The sequence below is a fragment of the Tupaia chinensis genome, unplaced genomic scaffold (assembly GCF_000334495.1).
Source record: "Tupaia chinensis unplaced genomic scaffold, TupChi_1.0 Scaffold000067_2, whole genome shotgun sequence".
In the NCBI taxonomy this organism is placed as follows: domain Eukaryota; kingdom Metazoa; phylum Chordata; class Mammalia; order Scandentia; family Tupaiidae; genus Tupaia; species Tupaia belangeri.
In genome coordinates this window covers 624,403-637,707 of record NW_006159527.1, presented here as the reverse complement: position 1 = coordinate 637,707, position 13,305 = coordinate 624,403, and the positions used below count along the sequence as shown (strand labels likewise).

Sequence of the window (13,305 nt, the reverse complement as noted above, 5' to 3'; positions counted from 1 at the left end):
TTTCTGTCTCTGTCTGGCGAGCGCACACACCCTATAGCAGAAACCTCTCCCCCCCAAAAAAAATTTAGTAATGTATGTAATACCTTTAATGAAAGGAACAAAACTAGACAGTTAAGTTCTAGTGAGTGTTTGTTGCCCAAGGCCCTGTGCCCATTTCTGCTGCTCCCCTTTTTTTCAAACAGGTGTTTAGCCAAGAGCTAGGAAGGTATAGAAGACATCCTAGCACCAAAGGGAGCTTTCTCATTAAATAAACCAAGCAAACTGAAAGAGAATGGTGAAGGAGGTCCTTTTTTATGAGAGTCAGTGTTATTTATTTTTAGAAAGTGTTGCCATAAGGCATGTGCCCTCTCTGGAGAGAGAGACAGACAGATAGTGAGAAATTATGGCCATGCCATAATCCCTTCTCCTCCATTCTCCTCTTGGGATTTTGGGCACACATGTACACACACCCAAAATGAGTTTCAAGCTGCCGGGTCCACAACTTAAACCATAGTCTATCTAGAGTCCAGCGCTCTAACCACCAAGCCACTGCTGGCCCCAAGAGTCATTGTTATTTAATGTCATACCCATGTACTTTTACTTGCAGAATAGAATTTCATTTTGTATATGTTTTATTTTATTTTAGAGAGATATTTTTGCTATGGAGTGCATGTACTCACCAGAAAGACAGAGATGGAAAGCAAGAAATCACCCCCACAGGAGTGATGGACACCCCATAATCCCTTCTCCAGTCTACTCTTGGGATTTTAGATCTTGGGGATGCATGCCCACGCACCCAGTGTGAGTTTTGAGCTGCTGGGTCTGGGACTCAAACTGTAGTTGACTACGTGGGAGTCTGGTAATGTAACCATTATGCCATCTGGTCCCATTTATTTTGATTTTTAAAATTTGCTGTAGGGCATACCTGCTTGCCAAGGTGTGGGGAGAGAAATCACCCACCCAGAGAGGATGGCCACATATCAATTTCTTCTCCTCCATTCTCTTGGGATTTGGGGCATGCACTCACACACACCTGGTGTGCTTTTCCAAGCTGTCAGATCCAGGATTTGAACTGTACAGTAGACTCTGGGATCCAGCCAACTACTGGCTCTTGTTCTTTATTTTCCTCAGGATTTTATTTGCTTTTGTTTCTACACAACCAATATCCTAAACAGCATGTGGATTTCTATTTCAGGAAGAGGTGACCGGAGAAGAAAAGAGCAGACAGGAAAGGAGAATTCTGATACCATCATGCAGCGAAGTATCATGTAAGGGCCCTGAACACCCACCTCCTCCAGTTGCATACTCCCCAGGTCCTTGATTTCTTTTTCTAAACCTGTACCTTTTCTTAAAAAAACAAACAAACAAACAAAACAAACCTCAAGTTAGACTTCAAGTTAGATTTTCTAGTTTAGTAGTATGGAAAATGGAGAGTAAGGTAGGGAAGACTGATAGTCTAAAAAACTTGTTCTAGTTGCAAGGGAGAGACTTTCTCACCCAGTGGTTCTAAATCAGCAGAGAGTTTGCTTCCCTCTCGAATATCTGGTAATATCCGGAGACAGTTTTGGTTGTCACAACTTAGGGGCATGGAGGTTTACCACCGGCATCTAGAGAATCAAGATCTGGGTGCTGTTTCATATCCTTCCATGCTCAGGACAGCCCCACAGCAAAGAATGAGCTGGCCCAAAACATCAGCACTGTCTAGGTGGAGACTGTTACTGATGCAAGCTGGCTTCATGGAAAAAAGTTACTTGGCTTATGTAGCTGAAACCTTCTGGAATAAGTGGCCACAGGCTTGATTGGATTTAGTTTCCAAATCTTTGTTATTGGGAATCTGTCTCCACTAGTCAGGTCTGCTTAAAACATGCTGTTGTCACCCTCAGGCAGGCTCTCCTTTGTTATCCATCTCAGTGGAGAGAGAGTTTCTCTCTCTCCAGCTGTCCTGACAGTCCAGGGTAAAGTTTCCTTGGCCTGCCTTGGGCTGCATGCCTGTTCCTGACTTAGCTGCTGTAGCCTCAGGGATGTGATGTGGTTGACCAGGCCTGGGTCCTGTGTCCACCTGTGGGCCTGGGTGAATGGACAGGCCCACTGACATCAGATGTACTGAGAGAATTTGGGAAAAGAAGCATCCTAAGAGGAAAGTAGAGGCTGTTACTAAGAGGAGGGACTAGAAGCTAGATGGATCCAGAACCAGACTCCCTTCTCAGAAACCTGAGTATGGCTTCCACAAAGCCTGGGCTGCATTTTTCTCACATGAGGACAAATGTGGGAAGAGACTGTTCTGGGCTGATAGCTCCTTTGATTGCTTTCATCTAAGGTTGCTTTCCCCTTGCTTTGCTCTGTTTTCTTCCTTTTCCTCCTCTTTTGTTTTTTTGAAAATTAAATGAACTTTTTATTTATTTATTTATTGGAATAATTTAAAGGCATATAGAAAAGTTGCCAAGCAATACAGAGTTCTCGTAACCATCTCACCCACTTTCCGTTCTTCACATCTTACGTTACTTGGGCTAATTTGTCACAGCCGTGGGATCAGCATTGGTGGGTGGCTATTAACGAAACACACTTTATTAATCAGATCACTGTGTCTCCTCCATCTCCTCTCAGTGACAGTTTTTCAGATTTCTCTTGTTTGTTTATTTATTTATTTATTTATTGTCAGCTTCTCAGCCTTGAGGTACACTGGCCAGTGGAATGTCTCCCAATTTTGGTTGTTCTTAGAATTAGACTAGGGGTATGAGCATTTGGAAATACACCACTGAGAGGTGTCACCTCATTAGGGGCACCTGACATCTCATGACATCCCTCCTGAAACTAACCTTCATCACCGGGGTAGGCGAGTGTTGGCCAGGCCCTTCCACTGTACACTTCCTTTATCTCCCTCTCAGAACTCTGTTCTTTGTTATCTAAACACTCAGACTAGACAATCTTAAGTTAGTTGGACGATAACTTGCTTTATGTTTTCAGAGCACTTAATCCTCCTGACATTTTGTGTTCATTTACTCGCTTAATATTTGCCTCATATTGGATCGTTCGAAAAATCATGATGCATTTTTTTTTTTTACAGAAAAACATAGAAAAGTATGTCATTACTTAATTTAGTCAGGGCAGAAAAATGTGCAGTGTTGGCTTCTCTGTCTGAGCCTCAGTTTCCTTATTAGTCAAAGGGTTGTGTGAGTCCTGTTATGTGCCAGGATGGAGAAGGACTTTGGAAGCTGTAGGGCACGGCATGAGTAGGTGCTGTTAACACTCCCTCATCCTCTCTTCTGTGCTCTTCCAGGTCATTTTTTCACCCCAAGAAAGAGGGTAAAGCAAAGAAGCCTGAGAAGGAGACATCCAGCCAAAGCAGAGAGGTGGACTCATCCTCAAAGTGAGTAACGGGGCCAGGACCAGTGGCTGATCCAACAGCAGTCATGCTTCTTGTGGTTATAGGTGTTACAGCCCCAGTCCGAAATGTCTTGGGCTCTAAAAGAAATGTCTTTACTCAGGAAGCTGGATGTCTACAGGCAGGCACAGCTGGATCCAGCCCCTCAGTGCGTCCTCAGGGCTGTTTTCACTCATTCAGGCTTCGTTCTAGACCACACTTTCTCCCGGAGGCTGAGCAGTTGAGCGCTGGCCCTGTATTGATGCTCTGTCATCCCAGTAGAAGAGCTCAGTGTTCTTTCTTCCGAAATCTCCCTCATAGGTTCTTAGGCAAGACCCTGCTTGGCCTTATTAGGGTCACATAATGACCTCTGGACCAGTCAGCTTGCCAGAGTGTGGACTCGGACTAGACACAGTTCGCATCCCGAAATTGGGACCTTGGGGAAATAACATTTCCTGTGCCTGGGTCTCCCTATGGGTAAAAGTATCGTGATCTACACCAGGTTTTCTGTGTGGACGCAGTGAGAAAACACATGTAGGATCTGTAGAACAGTGCTAGTTCAAAAAAGGAGCTCAGTAAGTGCTGAGAATCGAGTAATGCTTTTTTAACACTCTTGATTTTCAAATCTGTTCCCTTAGAATTGCTGTATGTTTATGCATGTGTAGTTTTATTTTTTTGTGTTTTAAATTTTGGAAAACAGATTATACTGTACATATTGTTTATCAAGTCACCTTCTTCAATTAATATAACTTTGAGGCTGTTTTCCATTGGCAAACATAGGGACTTAATCCTCTTACCTGCTTTGCATTCCATTTGATGAACAGACTGTAGAAATTATTTAGCATTCCCCTGTTGGTGAGTACTTAGGTTGTTCTCAGTTTGTAGTTATGGCAGTCTGCACTGTAGTGAGTGGTCTGCATGTGTGTCCCCTTAGGCCTGTGTGCAGATATCTTCACTTGTCTGGCCTAGATACCCATATGTGGGATATACATGGTAAGTGTAAGTACATTAGTTCAGAGAGTAGGTACAGTAACAATTAGAAGACTTTCCTATATTCACTGCTCAAAGGAACCATTTTTACCAGCTCGAGGTCCATTCGTTTCTCTCTTTTTATACTTCCATAAACCTACATGCACCTAACACAATTATCAGTACATATTAAGTGCCAAGTGAAAATACTTGTCAGAGGAATGCTCCTGTGTTGGATTAGCAAGAATTGTCATTTCAGCTACTATTATAGCTCAAGTAACTGGCATGAATTTCCTTGATGTAAAATACTTAATAACAAACCTCTCTTTTTAAACATTTTAAATAACAAAGGCTAGACAGTTGTGTGTGCAAGTTGTTTACAGATATGGGCAAAAAATTTTTTAAAAACATTCATGGACTCAGACTACATATATTTATTTAGCAAATATTTATCTAGTATCTTTCATGTGCCAGCACTGTTGCACTATTCTAGACCCTTTGGGTTTAGTGGTGAACAAAATGAACAACCACTCCTTTCATAGAGTGAGCAGCCATCAATAAAGTCTCAACCCACTTCTGAAATGCTTCATACAGACGCACTTCGCTCTTTGTAAAGGTGCTCCGTAGAATGAGTGGGCCATCACGGAAAACGAGAGCTGTCAGTATGCACATTGGCCTCTTCATCCATACGGTGAACTCTGCGTGTGCAGAAACCAGTAGGTCAGCTGTGTCCTCGGCACCTAAGCAACCTCTGTCAGCTGCTTGTTGTGCTGCATTGTTATAAACTATGTCTGCCTCTCACCACTGGATGCTCAGAGTCAGTAGTCAGCGTTGGAGGGATAGTTGGGCTGTTTTAACAGTAACCAAAGTCACAATGACTGAGTTAAAATAGCAGTTGTCTGTTACTTGTAAGACTGAGCTGTTGAGGCAGTTTAGGGCAAATAGGTGGCGCTGTGCCACTAGACTGTGATGGCACAGTGAGGGTGCTGCCCTAATCTGCACTGTCAAAGCAAGTCTGAATTCTAGGGGTGAGATAACTGCCGGCAGTCACCAGCAAGTTGTAAGCGTCTGCATGCTGCTTCCTTCCTGTGGGTCAGAAACTATCACATGGCCAGGCCTAGCAGCAGAGCTGGAGAGTGGAGTTTGTAGCTGGCTGGCGATGTACCTGGCTAAAACTTGGGATTGTATCATCAAAGGAAAGCCAGTCTATCTTAGGTAAGGGCTCCATCTGCTCCTTGGCATGATGGGAGGCCCCTGGAGACAAGTGGTGGATGGATGGACAGGTGGGTGGATGGATGGATTAATGGACAGATGATAGAGTGTGTGCCATGGAGGCACCTTGAAATATTTATTGGATTCTTGAAAGGGAAGGAAGCGAATGGAAAGTAGTGAAGAAGCTGAAGTGTTTGTGGGTAGTGTCCATACTATGCCTTCTGTAACACCCTATCACACCTTCCAGGGTGGCGCTGAAGGAGCGGAATGGAGTGGTGCCCGATGGTGACTCTCCAGTGAAGAGACCAGGAAGGAAGGCAGCCCGGGTCCTGGGCAGTGAAGGGGAGGAGGAGGATGAAGTCCTCACCCCCACCAAGGGCCAGGTAGGTCCCCATCTGCCTACCTATTTTTACTGGAAGACATCGTAATTCCTATTTACCTTCATAACTGGTGCATCAGCTGCTCAGGAGACCCCTGGAGACTTTCTCAGGAGTTGATGAGGTTGCGATTATGCCCCTGAGCAGACAGCCTGGTCCACGTGGTCCTAATACTGCCTCTACCCTGGGACCTGGGGAGGCTCTTTTACCTCCTGTGGCTTGGCACTTCTCTTGTAATGTGCAGTCCTAGTAGCACCTGTCTCACAGGCTGGCTGAGGCTGGAATGAGTCCATTCACATAGCTGAGGGGGCTTCAGAAAGGTTTGTAGAAAAAATGGAATTTTAAGTTTATTTTAGTACAAACATTTTTTGTTTTTAATCAGTGCATAGCTTTTACATAATTTGCATTTTCCATGAACTTTTTGAAGACGCTCCCCATTGATCTGATTATATCATCTGATACAAAGCAAGGGCTCAAAAATACATCCAGCCTCTCCTATAGAAAGACTTCATCCTTTCCAGATACATGGATCACTTCATTCCCCCGTTTCAGCGTCACTCGCGACGCTTGTTCTCTGTGGATAGGGAGTCCATCCTGGATTATCTAGGTTGGCCCAAGCAATCACAGGGCTTTTACAAGTGGAAGAGGAGGCAGGCAGAGTGAGAGGTGCCCACAGAAGGAAAGCACAGAGGGAGACTACATTACCACTTTGAAAATGGAGAAGAGAATGTCTCTGAAAGCTGGCAAAGGCAAGGAAATTAAATTTTCCCTAGAGCTTCCAGAAACAAACGGCCCTACTGACACCCTGATTTTAGACCAGAGAGACCTGGGAAATTATTCTTTAACTGAACCATCCTATACCTACCAAGAATTCCGAGAGTCTATTAGTTTATAGAAAACAGAATTGTTATGAGGTTCCATGATGGGAGAATCTGGAACCATGAAACTGCTGGACATAGAGTGATGGCCCACGTGTTGAGAGGACAGAACCTGAGTTAGAGCTGGGGCCATGGGGCCAAAAGGAAAGGTAGGCACAGAGAGAAGACGAGAGTCCTTTGCTCTCAGCTCTTGGGGAAATGTGGTCCCTCCTTCCTCCGCTCATTCTAGAATTGCTATTTCTTTCCTTTTCCAGAAGCCTGCTCTGGATAGCCCACAAGCATCCCCTTCCAGTCCTGCCACATCTCCTGAAAACAGCCCTTCCCTCTCTGACACCTCTCCCACGGACATCTCCCCATCAGGGATCCCAAAGCGTCGCACAGGTAAGGACACAGGGGGCCTTGCCCTTTCTGTTGCCTGTCTTTTCTCTCTTCGATTTCCACACCTGGCAACTGTTTTTTATTGCAGCTTTGATCTTAGCATTGTGATTAAGAAGACAGTCTTGCCATCCACTGGCTGTGTGACCTCAGGCAGATGACTGACCTTCTCTGAGCTTTGGTTGCTTTATCTTGAAAATAGAGATGGTAATAATCACAGCACCTACTGCATAAGGGTGTCAGGAGGGTTAAGTTCATACGTGTAGAGTGCTTGGAACTAGGCTGGCCCACAGACCTCAGTAAATGTCGTTGTGATTGTCATTATTTGTAGTGATGGAGGCCATGTAGCTCCAGTAGAACTCGGGGTGGGACCATGGCCCAGGGGAGACTTCTAGAGAAGTTAATCATGCTGAGCCCTGAAGGATAAAGAGTTAGCACGAAAAGGAGGAGGAATACAGTTCTAGGCAGCAGGGATGGGGAGGTACCTGGGAAGGTTTGGTATGGGAAAGGCCAGAGCGAGAGACGCACCCACAGTGCAGAGTGGTGTGAGCATGGCTGTCCAGTATGGTTTGCCAAGCACTTGAAACAGGGAGAGTGTGGCTGAGGAACTGGGTTTTTAATGTTAAATCAATTTTAAGTAAATTTGGATTTGAAAGCAGATGCTGGATTGAGTTAGTGAAGACTTTCTAATACTTTTGCAATGACTTAGATGTGTGAGTCTACTTTTTCAATTGTAAGCAATTTTACAAAACCTAAACATGTATCAAGTTTTTTTTTTTTTTTTTTTTCTTTTCTTAAGTTTGTTTGTCAGAGACAAATATGGTTACCAGAGAGAGAGAAAAATACCCCTGATGGATTGTGGTCACACCGCTATCCCTTCTCCTCCATTTCTCTGTCCTGTTGGAATTTCAGGCATGCATTCACACTCACACTTGTGTTTTTCAAGCTGCTGGGGCCAGGATTTGAACCACGTAGTTGGCCATGTGGGGTCTGGCCCTCTTAATGACCAGGACAGCAGGGCCAGCCCCAGATTGAGTATGTCTAATGAAGATTTTGTATCTGAATTGAGATGTGCATCAGATTTTAAAGACATAGCAGGAAAAAAGCATGTTGATTACTAATGTTGAAATCATAATTTGAATCTATTAAGTAAAACGTAGAAAATAAGTTCACCTTTATTTCTCTCTCTCTCTTTTTTTTTTTTTAAAAAGATTATGTATTTATTTCCTGAAAGAGAGAGAGCACATAACAACATCCCAACAGGGTTTTGACGCAGTAACCTAGCCCCGAATCATGGGCACACATGTGGCCCCCATACTCAGGGATGTGGCCTTGCTGCTGGACCACCGTCCAGCCCTGTCCTCTTATTAAGAGTATCTGCTAGAAGGTTTAAGGTGACGTTTGTGGCTTGCGGAATATTTCCACTGGGCTGCACTGCTAATACAGGGCTCTGTGGGAGCTCAGAAGTTAGCCAGCCCAGAGCAGGTGATGTCCGAGCTAAAAGATGGGTTATGGTTGGCTCTTTTGAGCTAGACAACCAGAGAGTGTTCCACACAAGAACAGCATGTGCAGGGACCTGTCTGGGAACTCTTATACTTCCATATTTCTGAAGAATAAAATGCTATCTGGGGAGCAGGGAAAGTTTGAAGGGTGTGTGGTGAGAGATGAGCCAGAGAGGAACGTGGGGGCCTAGATTCCTAAGGGCTCTGCATACCAGGCTAAGGGGCCCAGGCTTCGTCCTGGGAGTACTGAGGAGCCATAGGAGGGCTATGAGCTAGGAGAGGCAAAGTCAGCCCTGGGCCTCTGAGTGAGAAGGGGTCACACTGAAATAACAGAGTGACTTAGAGCATGCCGGGAGCCCAGGTGGACACCAAGGTTGGCCCCAGAGTGTGTCAGAATTCTTTTCACAGGAATGATGTTGAACTATGGCCTACAGGGCCATCAGTGGCATGGCAAAGGCCCAGAGCATGGCACAGCTTGGTGTGTTTGGGAACAAGACCAGTCAGCCATGCTTGTAAAAGAAAGTGGATTGTGTGGTATGAGAGAAATCAGGTCAGGAGGAGAGGGATGAGATTCAAATGGGTGGGTATGAAAAGACTTTATCCTGGGAAAGTGGAGAATGGAGTTGTGGAAAAGTTCGAGCAGGAAGGGACCGTGCCAGCCTCGACTATTAGGAGGTCCCCTTGGGGCTGTGCGAAGGAGCCACTGTGGGACAGAAGACCATGGAGGAGGTGTTCCAGTGTCTGTATGAGTGAGAGCAGTGAAAATGCCCTTTGGTGCCATTACTGAGCTCTTCTCCACGTGTTCGTGTCTCACTGTGGTGTCCTGTAGAAGCAGGCTTCTGAACTCTGAACAGGGTTCAAGTGCAAGTCCTTTCTTTGGGAGGTGCAGGGAACATGGATGGTGATTCAGGGGATGGGGCAGGCAACACAGATGTGTTACTAGGTCAGCTGCTGGGGCAGGCAGCTGGAGCTTAATTCTGTGGGGGTCCCCTGGGGATGGCATAAGCGTGGGCTTGGAATTATTTCCCCAGAGTGCAAGGAAGTGGGGTGTTCATACACCAAGTTCCATTATCCATTGGGTGGGGCTACTTCAAGGCCTTTCGATCCTCACAGCTTCTAGACTTTGAGGTCTAGGAAAGCTGTCTGTGACGCACAAGGTAGCCAGATCAAGGGGTGAGGTGGAGCTCTGAGAGCACCTCCTTGTAGTCAGGCACTGCTGAGCATGTCACACTGCGCTTATTTGCTAGGATTATTTCCATTCTTCATGTATGGGAGAGTGAGGCACAGAGAGATTAAGTTAACTGCTCGGGGTCACACAGTCTGGAAGCCACAGGACTTGAAGGATGAGGCCTGCTCTGGGCAGTGGCAGTGAGAGAGCACCCAGGGCCTCTCAGAGGCACCATGGGTGGACCTGAGCTGACTGGGGTGGGAGCAGGTAGGCCAGTGTGGTTGGCCCCACAGAGCCCTTTGCTTTCCCAGCTCGGAAGCAGATTCCAAAACGGACAATTCAGGATGTCCTAGAAGAGCAGAGTGAGGACAAGGCCCGAGAAACCAAGAGGAAGAAGGAGGAGGAAGGTGAGGCACCAGGGGAGAGGTGTGTGTGTGTGTGTGTGTGTGTGTGTATGTGTGTGTTTGAGAGAGGGAAGGAGGGATGGGGGAATTGGGAAAGTTGGGCATCTGAAAGTACAGTGTTTGCGCCCTACTGACTTCGTCTGTGTCCAGACTCCAAACGTGTCAGCCGAATTCCACACTGACATAGCAGTTTCTGTTAGGAAGGCAATTTGCATATTTATTTGGTTCATTTCTTTGGCCATCTTCCATAGTTTTCATTCATATTCAGTCTATTTTTATCTCCTATTTTTATATTTATGAAATAACGTTTTCCTCTCAATGTTTCCTTTTTCTATGAAGCAGAAGTTCTCGAACTTCTTGGTTCACAGCACCCTAGTGTCATAGTCATTTATTCACAGTGCTTCTGAGCCAATATATGAATAGTTCCACTTATTAGGTAGTTTTGACTATCAATTAACACACACATTGAAAGAAAAAATATTTGTATTTTGTTCTTGAATGACCACTATTGCTTCCTAATGGGATGTGCCCCGCATGCTGCACAGCATTTCAGACTGGAATCCAGTTGAAAACTGTCACCCTCATCCTGTTCCATGTTGATTTTTGCAAAGTCCTTGGTTTTTGTAAGAGCAGCCAGTGAAAACCCATCTTTGCAGCCATAGGCATCGCTGCAATGAAACACATGCCTCGAGGTAGTAGTTTGTAGTGTCCACCAGGTGTCGCTAGCTTCCTCTGAAAGTGAAATACCTACAGTGTTCCAGTACCTGCGGTGTCCACATGGGAAACAGCCCTAATGATCCATTTAGGGCCTGCACTCATACCGGCTCCATTCTGGCCACTGTCAGGTTTTGTTTCTTTAGTAAAATGTAAAATGTCCTCGCTGGGCCTCATTTTCCCAGGCAGATGTGATTTTGGTGGTACTTTGATTTCTTGTTGGCAATTTTTAGCCTGTAACAGATTTTACTGTGAATCTTGGAGTTTTAGCCATCGACAGTGTCTAAAGATGGAGAAAAGGATTCTTTCTACTAAAGCAAAATTTTCCCAAGTTAATTTTCACAATTTTGTTACTCTAGAGGAATGATTTTCTTTTTTTCAGTTTTAAAAATGGTATTTTTGTTCATAATAAACTGTTATATGCATTTTGGACTCTTTCAAATTATATCTTGGTATGAGTAATTCAAAAGAATAGTTCTAAGAAAAGATCATGTTTGTTTCTTAACTCTGCAGGTAAACAGTGTGGCTGGTTTTCCTCAGGCCATCTTGCTCAGGGTTGCCCCGGAGTAGGCTCTGCCACCTCCCATCACTTTACAGATGCCCGATTGGTGCAAGAAACAACGGGCTGGGGCAGAAGGTCTCTGCAGCCAGACTGTTCTTATGGGAGGAGGTTAAAGTAATTTTTGCTGTCTGAGTTTTCTGTCTATCACCAGAAGCAGAGACCCCAAGAGAAAGCCTCACAGAAACTCAAGTGACAAAGAAGAAGGAAGCAGAAGAGGGGGACCAACCCACGACACCCACCATGACCCTAAAAACCTCTAGTGAGTTTCTTACTGTCTCCTTCCCCTGGCCTCATCTCCTTGATTTTGGGGTCAGACATCTTTGGAAGACAGTTCATTTAAACAGAGCATAGATTCTCAATCATGTTGTTTAAATGCAAAATCTAGACAGTTTTGTTATTAACTTTTTAAAATTGTTAATGTTTTCCCCTCATGCATGTGGGAAAAGAGGAAAGAGCCAGTCATCCTCCCAACAGTCGAAATCCTCAGTGTTAATTGACTGCTTCTAATTGAGCAGTGACTTATTAAGTGAAGCAACCAGGTGAGGTATGGGACATTGGAGGCGGTATCCATTAGATCCAGTGCTGGAAGCGACACTTGCCGGGACAGCTTTAGGGACGCAGAGTTATATCTTATTTTCTGCAATTGCTGGAGAAGTCAGAATATTTTTTATAATCATGCTGAGATATCTTTTTACCACTGTTTGTAAATCTCCAGTTTCAGACCAAATTCTGAAATTGCTCTCATTCATTGAAGAGTAAACATCAGGCCCAAGAGGCTTGAAACTTAGGCTTCAGAAAAGAAAGGAGTGGAATTGATTACATTTCCCATCTACTGAGGCAGAATGACCTCGAGGTTAAAAAAAAGTCAAAAGTTTGCATCCCCTCTGACCTCTCTCACTTTAGCAGAAACCCCAGCAGAAAGCATTTCAGAGCCTGGGGTTACTGTGAAGCAGGAAGCACAGGATGAGGACAAGACTAAACCTCCCCCGCAAGCCTCCAAGACGCTCAGCAGTTTCTTCAGTGAGTTCCTCCTCTCCACCTCATCTGTCTACTAGGGTTGCGCGGGCAGGAGACAGGTGTGTTTTTCTCTAGAGAGAGCTGCTGATCCTGCCTGGTTTCCTGTCTGTTAGAAAGGCCCACTCCCTTTGCCTGACTTTTCACCCATCACCTTGGACCTATGGATGGTCCTGTGCAGATTAGGGTGGGAGTTGGGGGCTGTCCAGAGGAGAAAATATTCACCATTTACTGCTTCATTCCCAGCTCCTCGGAAGCCAGCAGTCAAGAAGGAAGTGAAAGAAGAGGAGTCGGGCAAGCCATCAGTCAAGAAGGAAGTGAAGGAAGAGGGGTCGGGCGTTCCAAAAAATGAGGAGACCACAGAGTGAGTCGGTGACCAGGTCTGAATTTGTCAGGCATCTTCCTTTCCCTCCATCCCATAGCCCCAGGCCCAACTCAGCCTGCCTTTTCTTGCAGGAGTTGAGAAACCTTTTTTCTGTAAGGGCTAGATAGTGAGTATAGCGCATTTGGCCCCTCCTTCAAAACCATTGTTAGCTCGGGAACCAGCAGTTAGCGTAATGGCTATGTCGCTGGACTCCCACGTAGTCGACCGCGGTTCGTGTCCTGGACCCGGTGGCTTAAAACTCACGCCGGGCGCGTGTGCGTGCGTGCGTGCCCAAGATCCTGAGAGGAGAATGGAGGAGAAGGGATTGCAGCGTGACCATCCCCCCTGGGGGGTGATTTCTCGCTTTCTGTCTCTATGTCTCTCTCTGTCTGGCGAGCGCACACGCCCTACAGTGAAAATCTCTCC

The 13,305-nt window shown here is 45.5% G+C and overlaps 1 protein-coding gene across 3 annotated transcripts in view; it reads left to right on the top strand.

Annotated features, from left to right (window-relative positions):
* The first annotated feature begins 1,177 nt into the window (after positions 1-1,177).
* Positions 1,178-13,305, top strand: part of LIG1 (DNA ligase 1) — a 39,955-nt gene continuing 27,827 nt past the window's right edge. The window contains exons 1-8 of one of the 3 annotated variants that reach the window (XM_006142194.2): positions 1,178-1,247; positions 3,257-3,346; positions 5,769-5,904; positions 7,031-7,157; positions 10,133-10,228; positions 11,653-11,760; positions 12,408-12,521; positions 12,762-12,879. In XM_006142194.2, coding sequence (XP_006142256.1) covers positions 1,231-1,247; positions 3,257-3,346; positions 5,769-5,904; positions 7,031-7,157; positions 10,133-10,228; positions 11,653-11,760; positions 12,408-12,521; positions 12,762-12,879 — 806 coding nt within the window. In that variant the 5' untranslated portion in view covers positions 1,178-1,230. Of the gene's footprint in view, positions 1,248-3,256; positions 3,347-5,768; positions 5,905-6,843; positions 6,926-7,030; positions 7,158-10,132; positions 10,229-11,652; positions 11,761-12,404; positions 12,522-12,761; positions 12,880-13,305 lie in introns of those variants that run through there. The other 2 variants (XM_006142193.2, XM_006142195.2) reach the window with 2 other exon arrangements.